This window comes from Ceratotherium simum, chromosome 26 (genome assembly GCF_057802395.1).
Source record: "Ceratotherium simum simum isolate JZ-2026a chromosome 26, ASM5780239v1, whole genome shotgun sequence".
Classification (NCBI taxonomy): Eukaryota; Metazoa; Chordata; class Mammalia; order Perissodactyla; family Rhinocerotidae; genus Ceratotherium; species Ceratotherium simum.
This window is the reverse complement of record NC_141925.1, coordinates 18079628-18099122: the sequence shown is the minus strand read 5'-3', so window position 1 is coordinate 18099122 and position 19495 is coordinate 18079628. Positions and strand designations below refer to the sequence as shown.

The 19495-nt window shown below is 45.1% G+C and overlaps 2 protein-coding genes across 2 annotated transcripts in view; one reads left to right on the top strand and one right to left on the bottom strand.

The window, feature by feature from the left end:
* Nucleotides 1-189: 189 nt before the first annotated feature.
* On the bottom strand, nucleotides 190-16433 carry CRYM (crystallin mu). Its single transcript, XM_004442958.3, has 8 exons — nucleotides 16225-16433; nucleotides 15605-15758; nucleotides 13689-13751; nucleotides 8850-8951; nucleotides 6738-6921; nucleotides 3218-3339; nucleotides 2442-2526; nucleotides 190-536 (listed from the first exon to the last, which is right to left on the bottom strand). The coding sequence occupies exons 1-8, from the start codon at nucleotides 16392-16394 to the stop codon at nucleotides 472-474; spliced, it is 945 nt and encodes a 314-aa protein (XP_004443015.2). The 5' UTR covers nucleotides 16395-16433; the 3' UTR covers nucleotides 190-471.
* A 2410-nt stretch (nucleotides 16434-18843) lies between these two features.
* Nucleotides 18844-19495, top strand: part of LOC101399964 (phospholipid-transporting ATPase ABCA3-like) — a 208924-nt gene continuing 208272 nt past the window's right edge. The window contains exon 1 of the mRNA XM_087417086.1: nucleotides 18844-19058. The gene's annotated coding sequence lies outside the window, so the exon portion shown is untranslated. The remainder of the gene's footprint in view (nucleotides 19059-19495) is intronic.

Below are 19495 nucleotides of genomic sequence, written 5' to 3'. Positions count from 1 at the left end.
CTCTGTGAATATACTAAAAACCACTGAATTGTACACTTCTGTGAATTTTATGGTACGTAAATTGTATGCCAATTTAAAAAATAGAAAAATATTTAATTATAGTCATTGGATCTGCCCCAGGGAGTGCGTGGAAGCACTTGATCCCTTTAGTTTCCTTGCCATGAGGGATAGAAGTTACCAAAGAAGAACTGCAGAATTGGAAAATGCTTTATTTCAGGGAATTACAGAAGTAGTGAAATACAAGGGGAAAAAGTGCTAGTATAGTCTGGTGTTACAGAAGAAATGGCCACCTAGTTTTGCTTTCCAACTACAAACATAAGTGGGGATCTCATTATTCAGGGTAAGACATGATAAGCACAAAACATAGCTCACTGGGCACTGGGCTCCCTCATTTGATCTAGAAATTATGAGACAATTGGTGGCAACATCCCTTGAGCTGTAGTATCCACCTCAATGCACAGTTCCTTCATTTTATTTACCAGACGACCAGGAATCATACACCAGCTTGGCTGCAACCAGGTCTTCTACCGCCATTCCTGGAATGGACAGAAATTTGGTTCACTCTTTGTCAGAACTTCTCCTGAAACAGCCCAGGCCCCTTGGCTGGCAGTTTCCTGATACATTGTCTGTGCTGCTAATACTCCTCATGGACTGATAGCAGAGGAGAGCTCAGGCTTGGAGGATCTGCGAAGGGCAGGGCAAGGCAGGGAATATGATACTAAGCAAGACATGCCCACCAAACAAATTTTAAGTATCCTTCAAAGTTTAGTTCAGGGGTCAGAAAGCTTTCTGTAAAGGGCCAGATGGTAAACATTTTAGGCTTTGCAGGCCATATGGTCTCTGTTGCAATTACTCAGCTCTGCAATTGCAGTGCAAAAGCAGCCATAGGCAATAGGTAAACAAATGAGCCTGGCTGTGTCCAATAAAATTTTCTTTATGGACAATGAAGTTTGAATTTCATAAAATTTCCATGTGTCACAAAATATTTTTTTGTTTTTCTTTTTTCCAATCATGTGAAAATGTAAAAACCATTCCTAGCTTGTGGGCTGTACAAAAACATTTGGTGGGCGGGGTTTGGCCCACAGGCTGTAGTTTGCTGACCCCCGGTCTAGTCCAGACCCTGCATCCTTTAGCAGCTCCCCTTTGTCTTGTAGTTTTGGTTACATAACTTAACCTCTAATGGGTACATGTTCTTAAAGCGTGGGGGCTGGTTTTTATTAATTTTGTAGCTATCACTGCACCCAGTTACAGAGCATGATAACATAATAGCTGTTTAATATGTATGTGCTAGATGAAAGGATATGACAATAAACCAATCCCCAAAAGTGAGAAAACAAAAACAGCTCCAAAGGGTAGAGCAGGTTTCTGCAGTGGTCTGTCTCCTGCAGGGGGTCGGCTGACCTCTGACCTGCTAGAAACTCTTAAACTTCCAGATATAACTGAATCAGTGTGATGTCCTTGAACCAGGCTCTAGGTAAAGTTTATACTGCCTTTGCCTGTCTTCCCGTGCATGAGAGATTTTAAAAATATTTAACAGCCAGCAAGTCATGGATACTGAGTGATTGGTATGGGTGCCGGGTGGCTGGAGCATTCCTAATGCTCTGCCAAGCATTAAAGCTTTGGTGCTTGATCATAAGAAATATGGAAGATCTTTAGAGAAGAACAGAGGACATTCTTGAGGGGCTCAGTTTACCCACCAGTTTCGGAGTATTTCAGTATTTTAGGAGTATTAGCTGAATATCAGCTCTGTTACCAATATCAGCTCGTTGTGTCCATGTTCTTACATCTGGTGAGGTGGGATAGCTGGGCTGAGGGGCAGACCAGCCACTAGGAGCCCACACTTTGTTAGGCTTCTGCCTGTACCAACTCAGGTAGTAGTGGGGCTCCCCACGGAAGCCCTCCTCAAATCAGCAAACGGGGGTAGGGAAGGATGGAAAAAAGAGGTGTCAGGCTGTACTTCCTGTCTGGGTGTCTCTCACCTTCGGTTTCCCTGCCATTTCCCTTAAGCTCCCTGCCTTTTAACATCTTTATCCCCCCCCACCCCTGAAGGATATCTTCTTCTCAGTTTCATTTAGATTTAAGTCTAAATGATTTACTGCTGACACTTGCTATGCGCAAATCGTTTTACACACACACCTCACTTAATTCTTATAAAAACTCAAGGTAACAGGTAGAGAAGAAACCGTGGCTCAGAGAGGTGAGGTCATTTGCCCAAAAACGCATGCCCAGGGAGTGGCAGAGAAAGGAACCCACCCCAGGACTGCCTAGTTCCAGAGTTCATGGGCTTACCCACTATGCTAAGACAAGTAAATAATTGACCCAAATGATGGATTTCACAATGATTCAGCTACGGAGCCTGGTGACTCATTCCTCTTCCTACCAATGGGTAAACCTGCCTTGTGCTCTGGTTAGATTTGTGCCCTGGGAGCAATGGCCCTTACCCAGAGACTTGAACACCGTGGTCTTCTCACAGTGGGCTGGCTTCACTCCCTTCACCACTTCTCCCAGTTCAGCGAAGATCTCAGCCTGTGAAATGAACACACACTGACCCAGGCCACAGAGCTAATGTCTGCTCTGGCCAGGTCCTGAAGCCAGGTCAGGGAGGGCATCCCTTAACTGGATAAGGGATAAACTGGATAAAAAGACCATTGGTGAACTGGGTGATGTCAGGGAGGATGCTTCCTCCTTGAATCCTGTTTGGGCAGCATCTGCCTTTATGATACCACAAATGCAGAGATACAAGTTTCTGGACAGGGGAATATCCTGCCAGGACACTGTCTTGGTGAGGAAATGGGCATGTTCTTATCTGAACATTCCTTTTGGCAGCCCCCTTCTTGTTTCTTTGCCCTGATTACAAAAGAAAAAGAAGGCCAGAAAGTGGCCAACCATAGTCCTACTTTGTTGGCCACATTGGGAAGGTTTCCAGGCTGCAACAGGCTCCCATCTCCCAACCCCATTGCTTTATAGGACAGCCCAGTCCAATGGAATCCATCAAGCTTCTCCCTCCAGACAAAGGAAAACACATGTCATCACCATAATAGCCACAATATTCTGAAAGGGGATTAGAAAAGACTGAGAGATGTTTAGGAGCTGTCACCCCACAAAGAGGTGGGAGTGACCGAAGTCTGGAGTAGGCCAAATAGATGGGGAAGTTAATGAAACCCTGAGATCCCCAGGAGGCCAGCTGGGCAGCAGCCCACCAGGAGAAGAGGCTCACCCCTGACAAGAGGACATCTCCAGACTCTTTCAGGGCAGCCTCCTGGGAATCCACGTACAGCACCGCTTGTTTCATGAGCTCATCATCCAGCTCTCTCCAGTCGGGTCTGCTCGCTCCGATGGCTAAAAGACAGCAAAACAGACCCTGAGCCCAGAAACAGTCGCAAGGGATGCTAAATGCGCCAAAGAATGGAAGAAGGGTGAGGAAAAGAAGGGGACAGAGGACACATGGGAACATTCAGATTTGGAATGCCTCATTTCCCCAGGCCAACCCCTTCCCAATCAGCAAGACTGAATATTCACTAATAAGAATAATACCTACCACTTTTTCCTTTCCATTTCATATCCCATCTCATTCCTAAAAGATTTTGAGGCGACTTAGCATTCATTTACCGGGTGCCTACTCTCTGTGGTATGTTTCACATATACTATTTATAGTCTTCACAAGTACACTTCATATCTGATTCCCATTGATGAGATGCACAAACTGAGGCTCAAAGAAATGAAAGTGAAGGTGCTTGCCAAAGTTATGTACCTAATAAGTGCATCTAGGTCTGGGAGAGCGCCATGCCTTTTGTGCCTCTTCCACTTATCGGGAGCAGTGACTTCCCTACAAAAACCTCAAACAGAGATATCACTTGCAGTTTATTCATACCCCACACTCCTCTGTCTTCTGTCTGTCTGCTTGCTCTTCAATCATTCCCATTCCTCACCCCCAACCACTTCTCTCTTAACTCATGACAAAAAAGCCAAGTGTCAGGGTCATGGAGAAAACACAATAAAAAGAAAATTGGCTCCATCCTAACACTGAGGTTTCACATCCTCTACAGAGTCCAGAACTGTAACAGTGAATCCAAGGAATCATGTCTCCTGGCACCAGCATGTAGGATAACGCAGAGGCTGCAACCAAATGCCTGCAGGGCCAGGCAGGTCATGAAAATGAGCAAAGCTGGTCAGAGGGACTGGATTGGAAATGATGGAGACTGAGGTACACAGAAGAAACCAGGCCCTTCTAAAAAGGACATTGTTCAGCTCCAGCTAATTATTGCCATGTGAGAATGCAGGTCCACTGTTAGATATTCCCATTTTAAAAAAAAAAAAAAAGAAGCAGGAAATCTATTTGCATGTGTTATTTCTTGTTTTAAGAACACTCTATGGTCCAAACAAAACATATCTGCTGGCTGGATCCAGCCCACGGCCAGCGGTCTTTGGAAGCTGCTATAAAGCCTGATACCAACATAAGGCAGCATTTATATGCCTTCTCATGCTGCTGTCCAGTTTTCTCTACTTGTTCCCTCTCCTGCTGTTCTCCCTCACTCTAATTTTCAAAGAAAGTGGTGTAAAAATGCCCATCTTGAAGGTTGTTTGTGTGGGGAGTTCTACAGAACAAAAGCACTAATGAAGCTCGTAAGTAAATCATAAGCTGGTGGAAAAAACTCTAGCTTCTCAAGCCACCTCTTCTCATTGCACTTGTTCCTCCAGTTCTTCTGAGCAGGGTGAGTTCTCAAAGGGCTGTGTGACGCCACGTGGGCAGATGGAGGTGGGCCAGGCAGCAAATGGCGGGGCCTGACTCAGACTGGGCTCTGGCCTTGCTTCAGTGGGGCTGGAATGGGTGAGGGTCAGACAGTGGCTGGTGGCGGATGGACGCAGGAGAAGGAGAGTGCAGGGGAGATTGGAATTGAGCCTATCTCTTAGCCAAGCTGTAAAGAAGGAAAAATCTGTTGGTGTTTCCCCGTCAACTGCACTTGTAACATACTTTTCTTAAGTATATTTGTGCCTCTGTGAACACATAAACCAGTTTTGTCTTTAGGCTAGGGAAATATAAGAGATGCCTTGACTTAAAATCAAGCCAGCCCTTCTGGGAGAGAGATTCAAAGTGTGAGAGGGATCCAATGTGAGGGAGATTCTCTGTTACTGGCTTTCAAGATGGAGTGTCCACGTGACAAGGAATGTGGGCAGCCTCTAGGAGCTGAGAGTGGCCCCAAGGAAATGGGCACCTTTGTCCTACAATGTAAAGAACCTGCCACAACCACGTGAGCCTGGAAGAGGACTCTAGATGAGACTGTAGCCTGGATAACACCTTGATTTCGTCCTTGTGTGAGCAGAGGACCCAGCTAACCCAGGCTCAGACTCCTGAGCCACAGAAACTGAGATAATAAATACATGCTGTTTTAAGCTGGGAAAAAAAAAAAATCAGTCTTATTGAATATTCAGCTCTTGTCTATTTCACCAAGAACTGGTTTCTCTTAATTTCCCAAGTCCTTCCTGAAATGGTCCATAAAGCCAGCTCTGACCCATCTCTTACCTACCAGCTAAGCCATACCTCTTACCTACCCCCTAAACTCACATCATAACACCAGTCCCACAAAGGCTGAGACCTTCAATTTGCTTTGGCCCATTCCTCAAACATGCCACGTTTTGTGTCCTTCACAGAACTTATCCTTAGCTAGAACTATCTAGTTCATCTATTTGTTTACTTGTTCCTCATCTATCTCCTCTCAGTAGAATGTAAGCACCAGGAGAGCAGTGACCTTGAGTGCTGGTTTATTGTGGAATCCCCAGTATCTAGAACAGTGGCTGGCACATAGTAGGGATTCAACATAAATTTGTGAATGAATGCATCATCATGGTACTTGGCTCTTGCCTGCTCATCTGCCAATGTGTGCAGACATCTTAGCTTTTGAGTTCACACCATGTGCTTGTCATTAAAACATGGGGTACTGATAACATGTTTAAATCCTCTAGTTTTCGCCTGCTCGCTCACCAGAATCTAGTCTTCTTATTGAAAGATAATATGGAGTATTATTTAAGAGCTTAGGCTCTGAGGATAGATTGCCTCAGTTCAAGTCCCAGCTCTGCCACTAAGAACCTCTGACTTTGGGCAAGTTACTCAATCTCTCCTTGCCTTGGTTTACTCACCCATAAAATGAGGGTCATGATAATAATAGCCCCGACCTCAAAAGGAATGTAAGGATTAGATAACATAATACATATAAAAAATTTAGAACAACACCTGCAATAGTAAGTATTCAGTATAGACCCGCTCTTGCTATAAACCCCAGGGCCATTTGAGGATCTTCAGAGGCCCCAGGAACTCTTATGTTTAGAGTCCCATCCCATCACTATTGCTATTAAAAAGCATCCACATGTCACATTAAATGTCTTTTGTGCTGCAATTAAAAAAAAAGATTTTTTCATAATTCTAAATGTTAAGAATAAATAAGTCATTTGGCTTTTGTAATTTAAACTTCACTACATTTAAGAACTGAGCTGTGACTGACCATTTGCCGTAATGTTACATTACACAGCACCTTAATTAAATTTATTAGTTTCAAGTTTGCTATTTTTGTTTCATATTTTGGAGTGAATATTGTTTTTCAGGACTCACATGTTTCCGAGGCCCTTAAAAAGCTCAGGCATTTTGCACGAGTGAAACAGCTCTGCAGATGCGGCCCTTTGGTCCAGCCTAGAGACGAGTCTGGCCTCCACCTACCCATGGCTCATGGAGCCACTGTGCTTACCATTGATGTGAGCCCCTGGCTTCACCCATTCACCACATAAAATGGGCTCTGTCGCCATGGTGACTGTGATGATCACATCTGCACCTGTCACAGCCTCCTGGACCGATGAACAGACCTGTACCTCTCCTTGCACTGTGTCCGCAAACTTCTCCGCTTTTTGCTTGGTGCGATTCCATATCCTCACCTTCATTGAGGGTAACAAGAGGACATTGGTGCCATGACTGTTTGGCTGTTTATGTTATATCAAGCCCTGGGGTGCCGAGGGAAAGTTGAACCACTTTGGGGTAAGGGCTGTGGTTATTTAAATCATTCCCTAGGGAGAATGAGCACTTGATCAAGGGTACAGCGTTAATCTGGGCAGACACCTGGCCAGATATTTGAAAATGACCTTTCTCTACCCCTTTCCCCTTATAAAGAAGGGGGGAAGGTTTTCAGTTCTAGCTTGGGACATATAGCCCCAGTAGCATAATATATATATAGTGCTTAATATATATATAATATAGCTTGATGATTACCAGAGCAAGTTCTGGAGCTAGGCAGGCTTGGAATCAATCCCCGCTTTACCTCTTACTGCTCCTGGAGTTACTTAACCTCATTCAGCCTAAGTTTTCATGTCTGTAAAATGTGAATGACAACTGGGCAAAGTCAGCAACAAATTCACACTTTATGTTTGAGACTCTGTAAAGGAGTCATAGCAGGTGTGGGATTCCCAAACGGGATTATCTACGGCAGTGCTGTGCACAGGATAACTACGTCTCTAATGGGTGTGTAGGGAATGAAAGATGGGAAGGGTCTGAGGAGTGAATGGTGCAGCAGATGAAAAGGCCAAGAGTAGTAGCTACAATTAGAATTCTGGAAGGTGCTGGAGGGTAGAGGGGGAGGTTATTGGCATCACCAGGAGGTGGACACTTGCCAGCTTGCTGAACAGATTTCGATGTCTGGGGTGGGGGTTGTCAGCCTTCAACTGAAAATAAGGCCTAAATGATCTCTCTTAAGGAAATATAACAAAATAGAAATAAATGTTATGTCTAAGTAAATTCTACAACCAAGGTGAAAAACAATACAGCATGCTGAGTCATAAGAGAATGGTTAACCATACCACCCTTCTTGATAGAAAATTATGCAAATACTATGCAAAAAGTAGGTAATCTGGAAAAGTGATGGTGTTAGAACATTCAATGAAAAGACAGGATACACAACTGCGTATATCTAACATGATTAAAAACTATGTTATACAAAGCTGATGAGAGAAGACTGGAAAATGTTAACTGCTTGTCTTTGAAAACAGATAAAGGGGAATTTTTCTCTTCTTTTCTTCCTTATAATCCACATTTCCTAAAGCAGAGGTATTATTTTTATAATAAAAAATGATACTTTAAATCTGCCCCACTCCTTTCATACAAGTACAAAAAAATAAAATAAAAAGTAGCATCAAATATTCCCAGTAGGAAGTGTGAGCCATGATGGGGTAAAGGTGGACCAACATATAGGCTGCAGAAGGGGATGCTGTGGCCTCCTGCCCTCTAGGTCTCATTCCCAGTTCCTGGATCCATAACCCTGAATACTTAAAGACTCCCGAATTCTCCTAAGAGAAGCACAGAGAAAGGCCCAAAGGACAACTGAATGTATATACAGTCGTGACCCGCATAACAACGTTTTAGTCAAGGATGGACCACATATAAGATGGTGGTCCCATAAGATTAGTACCATATAGCCTAGGTGTATAGTAGGCTATACCATCTAGGTTTGTGTAAGTACACTCTATGATGTTCGCATAACAACGAAATCGGCTAACGACGCATTTCTCAGAACATATCCCCGTTGTTAAGTGATGCACGATGCTAATGAATATAATATAATCCTTTAACTAACGTAGCTGCCTCGCTGCAACCTCAGGCGAACCCTGTGAATTGAGAAACTGGAAAGAGGTGATTCAGGCCTTCCCCCAACTCTTTACCTTCAACGGGGCTTCTGGGCAAGTCATTATAAGAATGGTCTAGACAGGACTCTCCACCTAACTCTTTCAGCATAACCCACATTGCAGTGAAGGCGTATAGACAAAGGTCATGGCCATTTGCTCCCCCCATCTCCCCCAACCCTCCCTCGACTTACCTCCTTAAAGCAGAACTGCTCTGTGAAGACCTCATAATGGCTGTAGGCCTGGACCCCAGCCCCAAGGATGCATAACACTTCACTGCTGGGCGCTTTCAAAAACTATTTGAGAGAAATGAGATGGAAAAGGTCAAAGGAGACACTAGCAGCAAGGTAAAGAACAAATATAGTTTGAGTATGAGGTGACTTCTGTCCTATCTTCAGCTCCCTTAAGAACTCTGGGGTAACATATGTCCTATCCTCTCACCCCCACCCCCTGGTAACCACCATTTTACTCTCTGTTTTTAAGAGTTTGGCTTTTTCAGATTAAGCCCTAGAGATCTAATGCACAGTATAGCAAATACAGACAACAATATTGTATTATAATCATCAAACTAGCTAAGAGACTAGAACTTAATCATCCCAACCACTAAAAAGGAAGTGCTAGTTATCGCTACAATGTCGAACATATTACAATATATAAATGTACTAAATAAACATGTTATACCCCTTAAATTTACACAATGTTATATGACAAATATATTTTAAAAAAACCTCTCAGGCAATCAAGAAGTTGTCATTTTGTGTTTGTTTCCCCTCCATAGAATGGGGAGGGAAGGAATGAGCCTTCACTGAGCACTTAATGTATGCCAATGCTTAACCCACATGATTTCATTTAATCCAGACAATGACCCTATGAGCCAGATACTCTTATTGTTATCCTCCTCCTACAGATTAAGAAATTGAGGTCCAGACAGGTTAAGTAGCTTGCACAGGGTCCCACAATTATTAAATGGCACAGCGGGGTTCTAAAACCACATCTTTTATTCTCCAAAGCCCACATTCTTTCTCCCATGCTACCCCATCTCAGGGACATGATAAGCAACACCCACTTCTCAGAGCCCTGAGTTGCTACTAAGAGCCACCTGGAATCCATGAGCCTTGTGATGCAGGGTTCTCAGCTATGTTTGCTGAGCCCACACTCTGTTGATTGTTTCTCAGCCTCTGTCTTCTTTTAAAGAGGAACGTTGAGCTGGAACTCGTGGCACCTGCTAAGGGTGTATGTGTGTCTGTGTTTGGAAGTGGGGTTCTACGATCAACTCATGTCATGTGACACCCTTCCAGTGAAGTCTTTTTGACCTCCCTGATAGAATTCACCACTTCATAGCACTTACTTATTTACAGATTTATTTTCTTGTACTGGTCTGTAGGCCCCATGAGGACAGAGACAGTTTTATTTGCACAGAATTGGCACACATCTACTATTACCTATAAGAAATAGAGCAGCGTTTCTCAACTTGGAACTACTGACATTTGGGCTGGATAATTCTTTGTTGGCAGTGGCTGGGGAGTGGAAGGGTGGTGGTGGGAGGGGTGGGCTGTCCTGTGCATTAGAGGATGTTTAGCAGCATCCCTGGCCTCTATCCATTAACACCCCCCACACTTGCAGTTGTGACAACCAAAAATGTCTCCAGACATTGCTAAATGGCCCTGGGGCAGGTGGTAAAATTGTCCGTGGTTGAGAACTGGGATGGAGGAAGGACATCTCTTGCCCCTCAAACTATGTGTATTAAATAAGACCCTCTTCTGCCTTTTCTCTATTTCATTTAGTAAAATTTGAGTTCCTTGGGTCTGTTTTTTCTTACAGTGCTAATTATTGAAATTCTGGAGTATAATCTTAAAAGTGAAAGTCTTCTTAATTGTTAATTCCTAGCAAAAAGGAGTCTCAGAAATATTAGCAGATGTTCATTTCTCCTATAGCTGCAGAGGGAGAGAGACCATTTTGCGCCATAAAATATAGTTCAAAGAAGCTGATTTAAAAAGTTTTCAAAATGACAGTATCCACAAAACTAGCAATCTTATGCTCTTGTCCAATAAGGAGAATTAGGTGATTTTTCCTTAACTAAAACAATTTTTTTTCCTGTTCGCAGTTAATATGACTCTATTCTTGGAAGTACACTTGGGCTTCAGAAACTGTTGCAGTGTCCTGTAAAAGTAACCTTCAACCTCTGGAACTAAATCTCAACCTTCAACCAATTCTCATTGGTTGTCTTACTTGATAATTTGTTGCCCTGGTAATAATGTTATACCTGACATCTCTTTTCCTAAATGGTATAACGTTTATAAGACTCATAACAGGATTAATGGCACTTCGTTCTTTTCCCAAAAGCATGCAGATAATTGAAAACGTGCATATGAATCTGATAGGTTTCTCACTGAAACAAAGAGTTTGAAAGTCTGTGTTTCATTGACATTTGCTAAGGCCTTGTGTGGTCTGGCACTCCCATCTCTTCAGCGCCCTCTCACGCTCCCCTGTGCTTCCTGTCCTCCAGCCACACCGGCCTCCTTACAGTTCCTCAAGCACATGTGCCTCTGTCAACTACAGGGCCTTTGCACAGGTTCTTTCCTCTGCCTGGAATACTTTCCCCTCTGCGCCTCACAAGTAACTCTGATTATTCTTCAAATCTCAGCTCAGATAGCCATTACACAGGAAAAATCTTCCCAAATCTCCCCACTAGATCAAGACCCCCCATTTTAACTCTCATAGCACTTCACCCCTTTCATTCAATGTATTTGTCAGAGTTGTAGTTTCACATTTATTGGTATGATCTTTGGATTAATATCTGTCTCCTCAAGTGGACTCTGTGCTCCATGGTGGCAGGCACTGTATCTATTTTGCTCACCATTCTATGACTCATGCTGAGCATGGGGCCTGGCGCCTGGTGGGCACTCAAATATTTGTTGAAAAAATGCATGTCAGAGATAAACCCTGATACATATTGCCATCTTGAGAAAGCATGTCAGAGTCCCCAACTAAGGTTATATGTAACCCAAATGCAAAGAAGTTATAGTGTCCATCAGACCCGAGAACTTTCTGTATTTCTCATCCTCCTCCCAAAAGCCCTAACTGAAAAAGAAGTGGTGGAAAAGGAAAGCATTCTACTCTTATGGGGAAAAAAGTAAAATAGATCCGTTGTTCCTTATAGAAATAACCCATCTGAGCCTCTGGGAACAAAGCTGTGAGGTTTCAGCCTAAACTCAGAAGCATCAACCCAATGATTCTCCACTCTCTTGACAGTGCAGACTTTTATCAGTGCGACAAAGCACGGTGTAACTGAGAGCTGGGTCTACAACAGTTTGGTCCCCAAACCTAGCTGATCATCAGACTGAACCAGAGACTATTAAAAAAACTAGTTTCTGGGTCCCCACCCTCAGCCATTTTGATTCAGCGGTTTTGGGAAGCTGAATTTTTAAAATACCCCCCAGGTGATGCTGCTGCATAACTTGGAGTGGAAACTACCGATCTGGGACAAGACCCACAGCTACCTGGGTTAGGTGACTTCAGGAAACCCTAGTCTCCATTTCCTTCTGAGCAAAGTGAGGCCAATGATACTTGTTCCGCCTTCTTCACAGAAACCCAAAGGAAGTCGAGACAATAGGTTGGGAATTATTTTGAAAACCACCAAAGTCCTTTACAAATGGAAGGCAGTATTGTCAGAGTCATTCTGTTCCTAAGTTACCAGCAAACATATCTCAAGGAGCCCCTCAATTAATCCAGTCTGAGTTGGGCCTGCATGTAATTTAAAAAACCAGTTCAACGAGGTGTGTACTGTATTCTACTCCCTTCCTATATAATTACCAGACTAATCCTCTCATTCTTCCCTCCCCATCATATGCTTAGAAGACCTTAACACACTTACGGTCTGAACACCTGGTCTTTGCTGCTCCAACCCTCTCCCAGGTCCCACATTTTCTTTGTATTCAGGCCTCATAAACCAGCAGTCCCAGACCTTGTGCTTCTCCATTTAATGGGAAAGATTCCAGTGTCCAATCATTCCCACAGACACCCAGTTTTCAAAGCCTCCTCTTCTTAACTCTAACCTCTAAAAATACTGTTTTTCTTGTACCCCGACACAGCTTAGGGACATCTTCACCCCCATCACTTGCTTTACCTTCTGCCCAGAGAGGTCCTCCCCTCCTCCCATTTCTGCATGGTTCGCTCATTCACTTCCTTCAGTTTTTACTCAAATGTCACCTTCTCAGTGAGATCTTTCCTGGATAATTTAAAATGTCACCCTTCCCCAATACTCTCGAGTTAGCTTTATTTCCAGCCTTCTAACATACTATGTGTTTTATGTTGTTGTTGTTTTAGCAAACCCTAGTGTATTATTAAACTCAAAAGAGACTTGTTGTTGATGGTTAATTATTTTTTAGCAAATCTTACTATGTGTTTTAGTTTTTATTTTGTTTATTGTCTAACCTCCCCTGTGTGTGCCACTCTCTGTCTTGTTCACTGCCATATGCCCAGCATTTAGAACCGTGCCCGACATGTGGTAGGATCTCATTCAATACTGGCTGAATGAATACATGAGTCTGGCTCGGATCTGTTCAGCTCCCCCTCTGCTTCTTATGCAGTACTGGCTCTGCCCTATGGGGCAACCACACTGATCTACCAGGAGCAGTGTCATACAAGGGCAGGAAAGCAGTCCTGGGAGGGGGAGAGGTCACGTCTTAAATTCTTGCTCTGCCACTTAGTGATCCTGAGCAACTCACATAACCTCTCTGAGCCAGATTCCCTATATGTGGCAAATGGAGATAATCATATCTATTTTGCAAGGTTGATGTGAAGATCAGGAATAATGCATGGAAGGGACCTGGAATCTGGTTGTGCTCATTAAATGGTAGCTAATAATTTCGTGAATCACTGTGCTCACCTGACATCCCATATCTGGTACGTGGCTCCAGCTATGTCCAATGGAAAACCAAAATAAGTTCCTCATTTCCTTAGGCTTTCAAGCTTGAGACATCCAACCCCACCCACCGACTCACCTTGATAGCACAGCCAGGCACTGGTCTTACCTTGGTGGCGATGGCAGATACTGCAGCTGTTCTCTTTGCAGTTATGACATTTCCATCCATGACCTGGAGGAAAGGACAGACAGTAAACAGGGGCACCCTTACCCACTACGTAGGCAGAGAGAAGCAGCTCTAAAAGAGGAGCCCTATGAAGCATTATAGTATCCTACAAAGAGTGTGTCAGACCTGGATCCAATTCTTCCATCTACCAGAAATGCACCTTTGAACAAATATCTTAATCTCTAAGCACTGGCTTCCTCACTTGTGAAAACAAAGATAATGCCAACCATTTAGAGGGGTTTCGTGAGGATTAACTGCATTGGCATACATGAAAACATCTAGCACATAGTGAGCCCTCAAGGACTGCCTATTTTCTTTTCTTGCCCTGGGATTCTCAAAACACCAACTTCAAGAGGAACTTGAGGAATAAGAGTAAGCCATCTGACATCTGTGCAAGGGCCCTAAAACTATTCTTCAGTGGCTTCCAACTCCTGCCTTACATGTGGGGAGCTTTGTAAAGATACAGATGTCCAGACATGACCTTTAGATTAACTGAATCTGAACCTCTAGGGGTGGGACCCAGCCATCCTTGTTTTTAAAAGCCCCCTGGTGATTCTGAATTACTTTTGGCTAATAATAACCACCATCCTTTGCACTCTTCTTCTCTATTTGTAAGTTATTCATCTCAGTTGATCCTCACCAGGTAGAATCAGTATTCTCATTTTATAGATGAGGAAGTGAATCACTTAGCTACTGAGCAGATTCAGGAAGAATCTAAGGGCTTGTCATTTAGTTTCAAAGCCTGAGCTGGTCCCACTTTCCTGGGGAATCACTGCTGGTAGGTATCATGGATGGCATCTCCATTGGATGAATGTAGGTTGGGAAGAGCTAGATACTCTTCCCAGAGGTGTAACAAACAGCCAGCTTCCCTGGAGAGCCAGAAATTCAGGGGAGAAGGAGGATCTAAGGATCCAGGGAGGTTTGGGTAGAATTAGAGATTGTCCCTGATGACATCTCCATGGCCTGGTCTCAGAGGCAGCTTGGAGGGCACAGAGCACAGCAGTTAACAGTACAAGCTCAGACAGGCCTAGAAATTGGGAGGAGAGAGGTGTAATAAAAACTCCCACAGAGGAATGTTGTCAGGATTGAATGAGATCAATTTCTCCTGCCTGGCACACGATAAGCACTCAGTAAGTGGCAGGTAGAAAGGCAGCAGAGCTTGTTTTAAGAGAGTATAGGCCCTGGACTTACACTGAGTAGGTCTGAAGCGCAGCCATGCCATTTATCAGCTATGTAAATCTGGGTAAGCTGGGTATAGTTGCTCTACGACTCAGTTTCCTCATCTGCAAAATGGGGGTAATAGCATTACTTACCTCATAGAGTAGTTCTAAGATTAAGAGAGTTAATACATGTGAAGTGTTTAGAACAGGGCCTGACACATAAAGAGGGCTGAATAAATGTGGGCTACTGCTAATTTTTGTCACTATTATTAGATGTTAAAACAGATCACTGTGTACCCCTCAGAAAAGACTCCCAGGGATTACGGAACACTCTTCTCTTCCACGTTGCAGAGATTCACTAAATAAACGTTTCCTTGGCTACTGGGTTTGCTCAAGCTGTATATTTGGAGTAACTGGTATAGGACAAGAATATATACAAGAATGATGAGATTATTACTTCCACAATGTCACACACTTGAAGCAGCAGTGGGCTCTGGTGCTGGGTTATGCATCCTTAGGCAGTCCTAGAAACAGATACACCATCACAGACAATCTTCACCATTGCTGGTATCCAGCTGCTTATAGAGGAGTATGTGTGGTCACAACCAAAACTCCCCCAGGGGCTCATGGAGAACTAACTTCCGAGTCTAGCTCTGGGCCCAGGGACCCCGCTCCACCCCAGGGCAGGGAGTTGCTCACCGCCAGAAGGGAGCCATTGCTGGGCTCAAAGAGTAGCACAGTGGCCTGGTGTGAGGGGACAGTGGAGGTGCTGCTGTGGCCCTCATAGAAGGTGACCAACTTGGTGGTCAGGGCGTCCTCTGCTGCACTGTAGGCCGGCATGACCCCCAGGAAGCTACAAGGAGAGAGGGAGCAGCTTCAACTCCTTCCCAACAACGCTGGGGTGTTTATCAAGCCCCCAAGTTCTTTCCTCTGTCACTGCCCTACTGGCCCTCTCCCTTCCCCCCATTCCTCTGCCCTTCCCTTAGGCAGTACGCAGAGTACGTTCAGGAGTCCGGCTCTGGATGAGAAAAGCCACCCCAGTTCTCTGTGTAACATTGGGTAAGTGACGTCACCCCTCTGAGTCTCAGTTTTCCCGTCGGTAAAAGAGTGGCATCAATACCTACCTATTAAACAAGGTAAGTCCCGTAAAGCGCCCACTTGGCCCAGTGGGCAGCGCACACATAAGTGGCAGCTGTCATTAGCAGTGATTAGCAAAGCCTCCCCTTGCTTTCACCCCGCCCCCCGCTGCTTCCCTTCGCGCCCCTCCTCTTCCTCCTTTCCGGTTTCTCCAGCCCCTGGCCCTGGCCTTCCTCACTCACCCCCTGTGCTTGGCCACTGGCACCACGGTGCGCACCGGCTGCATGACCCCTCCATCGGGGCCGCTGGAAAAGTTGGCCAGAGCTGCCTCCAGAGGCGGGATGAGGAGGCTGGAGCTGCGGAGGTGGTCCTGCACCTCGGCCGCGCTGAGGAACGCAGGCGCCCGGCTCATCTCTCCACCTGCCTTCTAACCTCAGCGGGGACACAACGATCCGCGTTCCCCGGGCTGCGCCCTATATCAGAGCGCGCGGCGCTGCGGGGCCGCCTCCGGGTCACCGCCCAGCTCGGGGGCGGAGCAACGCCAGTCTCGGTCCACCCCCATCTCCGGAGGTGGGCGAGCTGGGTCCCCTCCAGCCACGGGTTCCCCAGGGCTGGAGTTGAGGTGGTGGATCGGGAGTTAGTATTCTTGGGTCCACTTTTGCAATTCCTGTTGTTAGCTGGAGTCACGTTCCTTGCAAAGGGCTTTGGCCTCGCCCTTCCACCTCCCCCACCAACCCCGCTATTTGCTGTTTCCGTCGTCCTGCCTGAGAAAGAGGAGACAGGGAAGATGGGGGCAAACGATGGCGGGGCTCTCTTTTTTCTTATATTATTGCCTGCGGCTAGGAGATCTCAGATGAAAGGAGATAGTTATTAAAAAAAATGTTCCTTTCAATTCTGTCCCCATCTGGAGTCTCTTATCCCGACCTCCCTCCCACTTCCACCCCGACCCCCACCCCAGATCCCCCGCCGTTGATTGCTTTAAGTGCACCATTTTCTCTTAGGCTAACTAACTCAGCTAACCTTCACTTTTAGAAAAGGGGAGGTTCCCAGCACAAGATGTAATAGCCGCAGTCCCACAGAGCCAAAATGCATAAAACGACTTAGGTCTTTTCTTCAAGGGCCTTATACCTGAGAGGAGGAAATAAGACAATATGTCCACGGGAAGGTTACGATGCAGGGCAGTAAACTCTAGCCACCATATCAGTGATAGGAAAGGTAAATGCTTTTGATAATTCAGAGAAAAGAGAGAGATTATTTTGGCCTGGGGTCATTAGATAAGGGTTTTATGAAGGAGGGGGAATAAACCAAGGCCAAAAATAACATTAATAATGACAACAGCAACAGTGATAACAGCAACAGGCTGTTGATCTTTACTGTGTACCAGGTACTGTACCACGCATTTTATGTGTATTATCTCATTGAACTATACAGCAACCTCGGTGGTAGGTAGGTGGTATTACCCTGACTGTCTATTTGGGGCTTTGAGAGGTGAAGGGCTTTGTCCAAAGTCACCCAGCACCTTAGCAGAGGAGTTGGGATCTGCCCTTGAAGTCGACTTCAGACCTCCATTCCTAACCATTAAGCTACATTGGCAGAGAAGGAGCAAGAGGGCATTTCAGGACAGGAGAAGCCCAGGGGTGGAAGGAATGTTGTGTAGTCCTCCAACAGTGTCTTGTCAGACAGAGTTGGGCTGGAACCTGGGGCTGAAGGCTAGGAGCACCAGGAGATAAAACAGAATGCTTCTTGGAGTCGGGGGGCTAAGAAGGGTGATTCTTTGGAAAGGAATTACATGCTCAAAGAGATTAAACATTTAGAAAGATGGGTCTTGCACCCATGTATAGGATGAAACAGATGAGCAAGAGTGTAGCTTGGGAGACAGGAAGCTCCACTAGTTAAATTGTGCTCCCCTGATATTTTGGCTGGGAGCTACATAGGGTATTTCTTAGGAAATGGTCACATCACAATACAAGACAGTGTATTGGTTGTGTCAAAATATGTACATAGCACAGTGCTCAGCACAGAGTAGCCACATAATAAATGAACCTCTTATATCATCAAAAAAGAGAAGATGCTGTGGTGGTTGGGAAAAGCTGATTTCAATTACATAATTTTGTTTCTTCAGTTCACCACGCCTAGAAATGCATGCCCAGGGCTGCTGGGATTACAGAAATGTTTATGGCCCATTATTTGTGTTGTTATAATTATTATTATGCAACATTTATTGGGTTTAAAAAATACAGAGGTATAAAGAAAATAAGCAATTTGGTTCATTATTCTTGAGAAAAAAAGCAAAACCAAATACCAACTAAAAGAGATATGAAGTAGGAATAGGAACATGAGTAGGAAAGCCAGGTGTTTATTTGCTTCTATTTGCCTTTGCTTTAAAGGCAAAGAGAGGTTGTATTACAAAGAATTTTAATTGGAGTTGGAGGCAGAAGCTAGTCTTGGGTAAGCATTCATTGACTATTGATTCTATTCCTCAGTCCTTGTGATCAGAATGTCCATTCTCCTGCTGACTTCTCCAACAACTGCCATTTTGACCCAGTCCAAAGGTTAGGCCCAGTCCAAGGTTTAAAACAGCAAGGCAGTTTCTCTGGAAGAGCAGCTCCGACTTCATTTAAAAATGGTTCCACTATAGTCAATTTTGACCAAAGTATTTATCTTGATTACTGGGTTGGTTTCCCCATAAATGTTGCAGCCAAGGCGAGTGTCTCACTCCCCTCACTCCTAGTCTCTGTCTTTGGGGGTGGGGGACTGGGAGGTGGGGCAGGAGGAGCAAGCGGTGAAACATTTGGGAGGCGTGAGAAACGCGGGCTGGGCGTCCCAGGCGCTGGGAAGACGACGGGAAGGTTCCGGCTGGAGATTGGGGCGCGTGGGCTCCTGCGCCGGGAAAGCGCCCGAGACGGCGCGCGGGCGCGTCCTCCCGCCCACCGGGTAGGGGCCGGGGCCGCGCGTTTGTAGGGTCCGCGCCAAGCGTTGGGTCCGGGCGAGGCCGTTGCGGGGAGCGTTGAGAGGAGGCGCCGCGCCGGGGCCACGCGCGCCCCTCAGCGGCAGAGGCGGTTGCAAGTCCTCAGCGGTGAGTATTCAGACCTCCTCGCCCTTCGTCCTCCCCCACAAGTCCGCCTGCTCCCCTGGAGGCCCACCCTCTCCGCCCTCCAGCCCGAAAGCACGCCCCCCTCCCCTCAAGTAATAGAAACATGCAAAACCCCACTAGGAACTTAGGGTTGAATTTTAGCTGTTTTTATTTTGGTTATAGCTTAGGGGTTAGAAGGAAGGTTTTGGAAGGTGCAGTCAACTTTGGTTTTAATTTGACTTTAGGCAAGTGAGTTGACCTCTTAATCTCAGCTGTAATGCAGGAATATCATTTTACCCATCTCAAAGGGTTTTTCTTTTTTTAAAATTGAGGTAAAATTCACCATTTTTACCATTTTAAAGTATTAGAATTCAGTGGATTTTATTACATTCAAAATGATATGCAACCATCACCACTAATTCCAGAAAGTTTTTATCATT

What these genes read in the sequence shown, in the direction of transcription:
- CRYM (XM_004442958.3), bottom strand. Translation starts at nt 16,394, where the DNA reads ATGAGCCGGGCGCCTGCGTTCCTCAGCGCGGCCGAGGTGCAGGACCAC. An exon ending in TATCTGCCATCGCCACCAAG is followed by an intron (nt 8,952 to 13,688) that starts GTAAGACCAGTG and finishes TCTCTCAAATAG; the next exon opens with TTTTTGAAAGCGCCCAGCAG. An exon ending in AGCAGTTCTGCTTTAAGGAG is followed by an intron (nt 6,922 to 8,849) that starts GTAAGTCGAGGG and finishes CCCTCAATGAAG; the next exon opens with GTGAGGATATGGAATCGCAC.